Raw genomic sequence first — 10,000 nt, forward strand, 5'->3', positions numbered from 1 at the left:
TTATCATTGTTTTCCTATCTACTTCTTATCTTCATTTCTCTCTCTCCGCCATTATATCCTGTTTTCCTATCTACCCACCATCTTCATTTCTCTTTCCCCGTCATTATCTTCTGTTTTCCCATCTACTTATTATCTTATTTCTTTCTCTCCCCCATCATCTTCTGTTTTCCCATCTACTCATTCATTACCTCATTTCTTTCTCTCCCCCCTCATCCTCTGTCTCCCCATCGACTCATTATCTCCACTTCTCTCTCACCCTCTCATTATCTCCAATTCTCTCTGCCCCTCTCATTATCTCCACTTCTCTCTCCCTCTCATTATCTCCACTTCTCTTTCTCCCTCTCATTATCTCCACTTCTCTCTCTCCCTCTCATTATCTCCACTTCTCTCTCTCCCTCTCATTATCCAATTCTCTCTCTTCCTCTCATTATCTCCAATTCTCTCTCCCCCTCATTATCTCCCAGTTCTCTCTTCCACTCACCCTCTCCCATTCCTCATTCAGTCACTCCTCCCTCAGAGCTTGGAGGCCGAGGAGGACACGCGGGCCTCCAAGTACACGGTGCGTCCCCCTCCAGATCTCCGGAGTCGCTACGTGGCCATCATGGAGGAACGGGAAAGGAGGAGGCGCCTGGCGGAGGAGGAGGCGGCCAAGGAGGAAGTGCAAGTGGAGGAGGTCAGTTGGAAAGCGCCCTGCGTGTGTTGTTTGTGGATTTTTTTGGGGGTTGTTTTTAGAAGTGGGGTGTTTTTTATGTTTTTTTTTTTTGTATTGTATTTCTGATTTTTCGAGTTCTAGTTTTTAGAAGTGGGATATTTTTTTTTTAGTATTTGTGTATTTCTGACTTTTCGAGTTGTAGTTTTTAGAAGTGGGGTATTTTTTTTAGGTATTTCTTCGTGTATTTCTGACAATTCGAGTTGTAGTTATTAGAAGTGGGATTTTTTTTTCATCATTCTTTTTGTTAGTTTTTTATGAGGTATATTTTATGTATTTCTTTATTTTTAATCATTCTTTTTGCTAGTTTTTTTTTTCCTTTTCCTTTTCCTGAGTTCCCTCTTCTTTGGCAGGCTGAGGGAGGCGCATCCCCTGCAGACGCCGCCTCTCACCTCCACTTCTGGGTCCTGGTCCTTCCTCCGAATCGCGACGTGACCACGCCCACTGTGGTCGAACCAACCAATGGGCAAGTGATACCTTTAAGCCCCGCCCAAAACCCTCCTTATCGCCAGGTGCACGCTGTCTTCGACCACACTAATTACTGGGCGTCTGTGCGCTACGATTCTCCCGTGTCTTCTGATATGGTGAGTCCGAGGAATACCTTCACATATCGTTAAAAAGCCCATTCGCGAGGTTCAACTTTTAGTTAATAATCACTTTTTTGAAAGCTGTTTTTTGAATATGAATACGAAATTTTTGCCAAACACTCTAGACTATCTCAGGAAAGAATCGCTTGGCAATTTCTGGCTCATGGACACCAAGATTTATCCAACAAAAGTCGCGCAACTTGTCGGTGAACTGGTGCTCGACAGTCGCGCGAGTGTTCGGCGACAGTACAGATAGAAAATCTCAATTATATCTGGTCAGTGAAGTCAATGAATAGTCTGGGAAATTCAATTATATCCGGCCTTTCACAGAGGTTAATGAATAGTCTGGGGAATGTGTGTTAACGGTTGCTAGACCATTTCCGTTAGTCTGAACTGTTGTTAATAGCGCGACGGCATCTCGGTAGTCTCGCAGCAGTCAAGATATATTTTAGTCATTTCATGTTATTTTAGTGTGTATAGGGCTAAATTAAATGAAAGCCATCAAGTTCACAAATCCCCTCTTCTCTCCTCTCCTTTCTCTCTCTCTCTCTTTCTACTTCTTCTTTTCCTTCTCCTTCTCCCTCTCCTTCACCCTTATCCTTTCCCTCTTCCTCTCACTCTCCCCCTCCACCCTCTCCTTCTTCCTCCCCCTCCCCCTCCCTTTCCTGCTTCCCCCTCCTCCCCCTCCCCCCTCCTTTCCTGCTTCCCCCTCCTCCCCCTCCCCCTCCCTTTCCCCGCTTCCCCCTCCTCCCCCTCCCCCTCCTTTCCTGCTTCCCCTCCCCTCCCCTCTCCCTCCTTTCCCTGTTCCCCCCTCCTCCCCTCCCTTTCCCTCTCCGTCTCCCCCCCCCCTCTCTCTCCCATCAGTTCGACCTGTCAGACCGGTCGTTGTGGTTCCCGCTGATCGACGACCGCCAGACGACCCGAGCGAAGGGCGACCCCCCTCCCCGCCTCCCCGCCCCTTCCTCCCCAGGCAACGGGGTCTCCCAGGCGCCCGCGGGGGACCAGCAACCCCTCACGCACTCAGGGGGGGAGGGGTCGTCAAGGGAGGGGAGCGGGGGGAAGGTGGGGAAGAGAAGAACCTCCTCGTCCAGGGTTCGGTCTGCTGACGAAGTGAGAGTCCCGAAGAGCTGGGCGAAAACCGTCTGCATCTCTGAGGAAGGTGGGTTCAAGGGGGTTTCTTTTCTTCCTTTTTTCTTCTTCTCGATTGCGGGGTAGATTTATCTCTCCGTATGTCATGCCAAGAACAGCAACAATACTATTTAAATTGATAAATAATATAACAACAAAAATAATAAAAACAAACATCAGTATTAAAAAATGACAATAATAATAATAATTACAACAAGAACATTAACGCTCTCTCTCTCTTTCTTTCTTCTCTCTCTCTTCCCCCCTCCCTCCCTCTCTCTCCCTCCCTCCCTCTCCCTGTCCCCCTCTTCCCTCCCCCTCTCCCTCTCCCCTCTCCCACCCTCCCTCTCTCCCTCCCTCCCTCCCTCCTCCCTCTCCCTCTCTCTCTCCCTCCTCCCCTCCCTCCCTTCCTCTCCCTCCCTCCCCCTCCCCCTCTCCCTCCCTCCCCTCTCCCTCTCCCTCTCCTTCTCCCTCCCTTCCTCTCCCTCTCCCTCCCTCCCATTCCCTCTCCCTCTCCCTCCCTCCCTCTCACTCCTCTCCCTCCCTCTCTCCCTCTCCCTCTCTCCAGCGTTGCGACAGAGATTCCCCGGCGGCTGGAGGGAGGAGCGATACCAAGGAGCTGTGGTAAGGAGGTACTCTCCCTTCTCCCATCCAAGAGGAGCCACGCTGGTATTGACCTTATATTCCGAAGATGGTTGGTGTGGGTGGTGTTGCTGGTGTTGGTGGTTGGGTGTTGGGTGTAGCTTGTTTATGGTTTAAGTAAATTATTTCTTTTCTTGATTTTTTTTTTTTTGTGAGCAGTTTTATGTAAAAATAATGTTCTCTTAGATTCACGATTTTTCTCTTTGTTCGTTAAGCACGCAATATACATAAGAAAATCAGGCTACTTATTATCGTCTCATTAAAAAAAAAAAAATCTCTTATAACCTCTACCCCATTTTTTCTTTTTTTTTTCTTTTTTTCTCTTATAACCTCTACCCCATTTTTTAATCATTTTTTCATTTTTTCTCTTGTAACCTCTACCCCATTTTTTTCATTTTTTCTCATAAACTATACCCCCATTTTTTTTTCTCTTTTTTTCCATTTTTTCTCTTATAACCTCTACCCCATTTTTCTCATTTCCCCCTTTTTTCTCTTATAAATTATACCCCCATTTTTTCTCTTATAACCTCTACCCCATTTTTTTCATTCCCCCGCCCACTCATTTTTTTCTCCTATAAACTCTAACCCCCCCCCCCCATTTTTTTTTTACAGACGAGAAGCCACGAGAAATAAGAGAGCAATTTGAGCAGCGGAAAGACGGTCTAGAGAGCCGGGTGACAGACCTCGTGAAGGGGGACGTGGTCGAGACCTTTGCCAAGTCCCGTCAGGATACTCTGAAACGTAAGGGTGAGAAGGAGGGAGGGAAGGATGGGGGGAAGGGAGGGAGGAAAGGATGGAAAAGAGGGAGAGAGAGGGTAGGGAAGGGAAGGGAGGGAGAGAGGAGAGAGGGAAAGAGGGATGGAAGAGGGTGGGATGAAGGGGGGAAGGGAAGAAGAAGGTGGGAGAGGAGAGAAGGAGAGAGAGAGAGAGAGAGAGAGAGAGAGAGAGAGAGAGAGAGAGAGAGAGAGAGAGAGAGAGAGAGAGAGAGAGAGAGAGAGAGAAGAGGGAAGAGAGAGAGAGAGGGAGAGGTGGGGGGAGAGAGAGAGAGAGAGAGAGAGGGAGAGGGAGAGGGGAGGAGAGAGAAAGAGGGTGAGAGAGAGAGAGAAAGAGAGAAGAAAAAGAGAGAGAGAGAGAGAGAGACAGACAGACAGACAGACAGACAGAGACAGACAGACAGACAGAGAGACAGAGATAGACAGAGAGAGAGAGAGAGAGAGAGACAGAGACAGAGAGAGAAGGAGACATAAAGAACGAGAGAGAGACAGAGACAGAGAGAGAAGGAGACATAAAGAACGAGAGAGAGACAGAGACAGAGAGAGAGAGAGAGAGAGAGAATTTCAGACAGAGACAGAGAGACCAAATAAATAAAAGACAGACGGGGGCCAGGAAGTCGCCTCCTCACTGACGCCTCCTCACCTCCTCAGGCCACCAGTACTGGGTGTCTCCCTCGGTCCTGGCGTCGCGGACCTCCCCGGACGGCCTGACGAAGCCCTCGAAGGACGACTCGGAGGAGGAGCAGCAGGATGGCCGCGGGGAAGAGGTCTTCATGTTCCATTCGAAGTTCCGCGTGGACGCCCTGAGGTATGGTAGGCGGGGGTGGGGTGGGGGTGGGGTGGGGGCGTTGCGGGCGGGGGTGGGGTGGGGTGGGTGGGGGTCGTTGCGGCGGAGGTGGGGGTGGGGTGGGGGCGTTGCGGGCGGAGGTGGGGTGGGGTGGGGGCGTATGCGGGCGGGTAGATTGGGTGGGGTGGGGGGTGGGAGGCGTTGCGGGAGGGGCGTGAGGGGGGGTGATCTGTACCGTCTCGGGATACAAAACGGAATAAGAGAAGTTGGATGTAGAACTGAGGAGTGGATGATGTGGGTGAGACTGATGCTGGATAATATGGATAATATAAGTACATCCTCAGTGTACCATGGAGCACCGGAAGCCATGATCAAGCCTCGATTTTTTTATTTGAGTGAATTCGCCATTAGTTAAAAGGACCCAGTGTCAAGTCGTCTCATATCTGAAATCCGTTAAATGGACACCGTTGGAGATGCTTAGGGAAAAGGGCGCCGATTTTGCATTGTATTTTTCGGTATCAGTTGAGCTAACCTAACCTGACCTGACCTGGACATGCCATCAAGTAACGAAGATGGTATTGTATGAGGAAGTTTAAATTCTTTGTGAATTTTGTACTAATAAGAAAGGTGAAGATAGATATTCGTAAGAGAAAACTTTTTTTTTTTTTCTTTTCTTTTCTATCGGGACATATGGCGCAGGAAATAAGTAACATTCAAAATATTTGGTTTATAAGATAAAGAAAGGGTCTTATGTAATGTTCTTTTCAATGTACAATCATAAACTTAATTAAAGTATAGGTACCGTGATAAGAAATTAATCCACATAATTTCATACTGTATCAGAATTATTCCTTTATCATACCTTTTCCCCACTTTTCTCAACGTTCTTCCACCCTCCTTCACATCCATTGCTCTCACTTCCTTTCACATCCATTGCTCTCACTTCCTTCACATCCATTGCTCTCACTTCCTTCACATCCTTTCACATCCATTGCTCTCACTTCCTTCACATCCTTTCACATCCATTGCTCTCACTTCCTTCACATCCTTTCACATCCATTGCTCTCACTTCCTTCACATCCATTCCTCTCACTTCCTTCACATCCTTTCACATCCATTGCTCTCACTTCCTTCACATCCTTTCACATCCATTGCTCTCACTTCCTTCACATCCATTCCTCTCACTTCCTTCACATCCTTTCACATCCATTGCTCTCACTTCCTTCACATCCATTCCTCTCACTTCCTTCACATCCTTTCATGTTGCTCTCACTTCCTTCACATCCTTTCACATCCATTCCTCTCACTTCCTTCACATCCTTTCACATCCATTGCTCTCACTTCCTTCACATCCTTTCACATCCACTTGCTCTCACTTCCCTTTCACATCCATCCCTCTCACTTCACTTCATCCTTTCACATCCATTGCTCTCACTTCCTTCACATCCTTTCACATCCATTCTCACTTCCTTCATCATCCCTCTCACTTCCTTCCACATCGACTTTCATCCATTGTTCTCTCACTTCCTTCACATCCATTCCTCTCTAACTTCCTTCATCCTTTCATCCATTGCTCTGCTTCCTTCACATCCTTTCTACAATATTGCTCTCACTTCCTTCACATCCTTTCACATCATTGCTCTCACTTCCTTCCGTCATCCCTCTCACTTCCTTCACATCCTTTCACATCCATTGCTCTCACTTCCTTCACATCCATCCCTCTCACTTCCTTCACATCCTTTCACATCCATTGCTCTCACTTCCTTCACATCCTCTCACTTCCTTCACATCCTTTCGCATCCATTGCTCTCACTTCCTTCACATCCTTTCGCATCCATTGCTCTCACTTCCTTCACATCCTCTCACTTCCTTCACATCCTTTCACATCCATTGCTCTCACATCCTTTCACATCCATTGCTCTCACTTCCTTCACATCCACCAGGAGTCGCATAATAGGGGGAGGAGTCTGGAGGGAGGAGTTTGACGAGCGAGCGGACCTCCTATTGGCTCGCACCGTCACCTTCACGCCCACAACAGAGTCTGGCACCGCCCCCAACAGGTCTATACAGGTGAGCCGAAAGGTGATGAAAAAGAAGTGAAAATGTGATAATGATGATAATAATAATAATAATAATAATAATAATAATAATAATAACAATAATGTTGATGATATCAATAATAATGATAATGATAGTAGTAATGATAATGATAATGGTAATAGCAGTAATAACTGGTAATAATGATAGTGATAATGATAATGACAATAATGATGATGGTAATAGTAATGATAATACCAATACTAATGATGATAAAGATAGTAATGATAATGATAATGATGATGATGATAGTAATGATCACAATAAAAGTGATAATAATAATGATAATAAGAAAGTAATAATGGTAAAAATAATAGTGATAATGAAAATCAAAATAATAATAAAACAATAATAATGATAATGATAATGTAAATTATAATGAAAATGATAATAAAAATAGTAATTATAATAGTCTACCTGTAACTGTTACCACTCCTACTACTGATAATAATGATAATGGTAATCATAAAGATGATAACATCGATGATGATAATAATAACGATAATAGTGATAATGATTATGAAAATAATGATAATAAAAATGATAATAATAATTATGATGATGACAATTATAATATCAATGATAATGATGATGATGATGACAGTGATGATGATGATGATGATAGTGATGATAATGATAACCCTCTTCAGCAACAACAATAATACCCCCCCCCCCTTCACGCCCATCACGCACAGAGAATCGAGGAGGAGTACGGGCAGCCCGAGGGCACGGCGCCCCACGAGGCCGTGCAGCGCCGCGTGCTGCAGGTGGCGGAGGGCAGGATCCTCCTCGTGTACCACTACGGCCACCACCGCCTCCTGCAGCCGACCCGGTCCTTCGTCAAGCCGCCTTCGTCAGATGGGCGGGCGGCCACCCTCTCGCCGGAGATGACGCATGGGTTCCAGGTGGGGTTTGAGGGGGGTGGGAGGGGGTTGGGGTGGGGTGGGGTAGGAGGGGGTTGGGGTGGGTGGGGTGGGGTTGGATGAGATGAGGTAGGATGGGGTTAGGCGTGGGGGGTTGGGTTGGGGTGGGGTTGGGATGGGAGGTGGGATAGGGGTTGGGGGTTGGGGATGGGTGGGGTGGGGTTGGGATGGGAGGTGGGGTAGGGGTTGGGGGTTGGGGTAGGATGGGGTTGGGTTGGGGTAGGATAGGGTTAGGGTGGGGTAGGATGGGGTTGGGGTTGGAGTGGGGTGTGATAGGATGGGGTTGGGGTGAGTATAAAAGGTTATTAACCTCATCAAACAAACATATCTCTAAGATGACTTACTATCTATCTGGCATCATAAAACCGACATTATGAATAAATTCTTTCATAGATCAATATCAATGACAGACATAACCTGGTTGAATGTCAGCAATCTGTCAAGTGAAAAGAAGAGAGCATCAGAAAGACCAGATATGCAGTCAGGGCCACATTTTTTTTCGTCTCCCTATCCCTTAACACTGGCGGGGTAGAGTATATACTCCCATTACGACTTCACTCTATTCTCGAGACTTACACAAAGACAAATAAACACGGTTCGAGACTGGTCAGTGCAGGGGTAGGAACCCGCGGCCGCCCACCCAGGAGAGGAGAGGGAGGCGGCGCGGGCGGCGGTGACGTAGGGAGGCAGGTCACCGTCTGACCGCATGAGGAGGGTGTGAGTGTTCCTTCGGGTCAATGGGGTCAGCCTTGTAGCCGTCAAGTGATGGGCGGAGGGTTGGGAACTTGGCGTGGGTTCATTATTATTGAATTTTTTACAATTGTCTTAAGATAGAATCAGTAAATTTTATTATTTTGAATTAATTTTGGTGTGATTCTCAAAACCTCTGTTTAGAATCACCCATGTAGGGTAACCCACGCGTACTAAAGTCGATATAGGTATAACCATCATCGTTATACATATCATTATCCTCACTAAGTATCATTGACACAATTCCTGGTTCTGCACTTGATAAAAAAGGAAGATATAACATCTAGACGTAAGAAGAACATCAGTTAAACCGAAAATGGAAACTGTTTGGCCTATCTACCCCCTCCTCTCCCCTCGCTAGCCCGATCCGACCGTCGAGGAGCCCCCGATGCCGCAGCTGTGGGCGGTCCTGCGGGCGGAGATGGAGGCGGAGGCCGTGTCGCAGGAGGAGGTGCGAAGGGGCGTGGAGGAGACGGCGCAGGTGCGGGAGGCGAGAGCCCGGGAGGAGGAGGACCCAGCTCTCGTGACGCACATCTTCGACATCCACCGCAATGAGACCGTCCAGTTCATCCTGCGGCAGGTAACGCTGGGGAGGGTGGGCGCCCGAGGGAAGACCCGCTCCAAGGGCACCGCCGAGGAAGTGACCTCGACCACAAGTGCAAAAAACCAGTCACGGATCTGGCAGTTCGTGCAGACGCTGACGGTCCTCGGAGCTCTCCTCGTTCTGAAATAAAGACCGTGTTTGTCTCTCCGCAGAGGCAGTACGACGAGGCACACCGCGAGGAGACGCTGAGGAAGAAACGCGAAGAGAGAGAAGGGAAAGTCGACATCGTTGCCCCGTACATTCCCCTCTTGACGGTCGGTATTCAGGCTTCTCTCCATAGCTTTGTTTATTTATGATGACGATGATTTGCGGAGAATAGTTTTGTGCACCGATTTCAATGCTCTCATTATCGCTATTGTTGTTATCATGATTATCATTACGGTCGTTATTATCTTTAGCCATCATTAATATTTCCTTCATCATAATAACGACCCATTTATTTCCGATTTTGAGCATGTTGCCCATTCAAATCCTCCTGACGAGAGGCCCGTTTCACTTTCCTCTGCAGTCGGATGCGGAGACGGGCGGACCCGAGACGGTGCGGGAGAGGTGTCTGCAGGACCTCCGGGAGAGACTCGCCCTCCGAGCCAACCTCCTGCAGGACCGGCTGGACCAGGTGACGTCCTTGGCTTTTGTGTGTCAACTAGCAAGGTTTATTTATGATGGCAATATAAAATCGTTAGTTAATCAGTTTAATGAATATTTCAAAACTAATGTTGACCGGATCGCCGCTTTCCCCCCGCAGGCCCGCGCCGCCGTGCTCGAGTGCCGGGACGAGGCCGGGCGCCGCAAGCGGTTGACCGCCGACGAGCGGGCCGCACTCACGGGCCGCACCGCCGCCGCCGAGGCCTCGCACCGCCGCCTCCGGGCCCAGCTGGCCGCGTGGAAGCACGAAGCCTCCGAGAGATACGACAGCCTCGCCGGCCAGCTCGAGGTCGACCCGAGGTTCGCCCTGGACCTCGGCAGCCAGGGGGCTTCGTCGGCCGACGAGGAGGACGAG

The 10,000-nt window shown here is 48.3% G+C and overlaps 1 protein-coding gene across 1 annotated transcript in view; it reads left to right on the forward strand.

Moving 5' to 3' along the window:
• The window catches only part of lobo (lost boys), a 14,955-nt gene that overhangs the window by 4,940 nt on the left and 15 nt on the right, over nt 1–10,000 (forward strand). The window contains exons 4-15 of the mRNA XM_070123433.1: nt 518–673; nt 1,063–1,293; nt 2,161–2,455; nt 2,993–3,118; nt 3,679–3,807; nt 4,491–4,647; nt 6,570–6,696; nt 7,419–7,628; nt 8,758–8,976; nt 9,153–9,254; nt 9,509–9,616; nt 9,746–10,000. The exon at nt 9,746–10,000 is cut by the window's right edge and continues 15 nt beyond it. Of these exons, the coding sequence (XP_069979534.1) occupies nt 518–673; nt 1,063–1,293; nt 2,161–2,455; nt 2,993–3,118; nt 3,679–3,807; nt 4,491–4,647; nt 6,570–6,696; nt 7,419–7,628; nt 8,758–8,976; nt 9,153–9,254; nt 9,509–9,616; nt 9,746–10,000 (2,115 nt within the window). The remainder of the gene's footprint in view (nt 1–517; nt 674–1,062; nt 1,294–2,160; nt 2,456–2,992; nt 3,119–3,678; nt 3,808–4,490; nt 4,648–6,569; nt 6,697–7,418; nt 7,629–8,757; nt 8,977–9,152; nt 9,255–9,508; nt 9,617–9,745) is intronic.

Source organism: Penaeus vannamei, chromosome 7, assembly GCF_042767895.1.
Source record: "Penaeus vannamei isolate JL-2024 chromosome 7, ASM4276789v1, whole genome shotgun sequence".
Taxonomy (NCBI): Eukaryota; Metazoa; Arthropoda; class Malacostraca; order Decapoda; family Penaeidae; genus Penaeus; species Penaeus vannamei.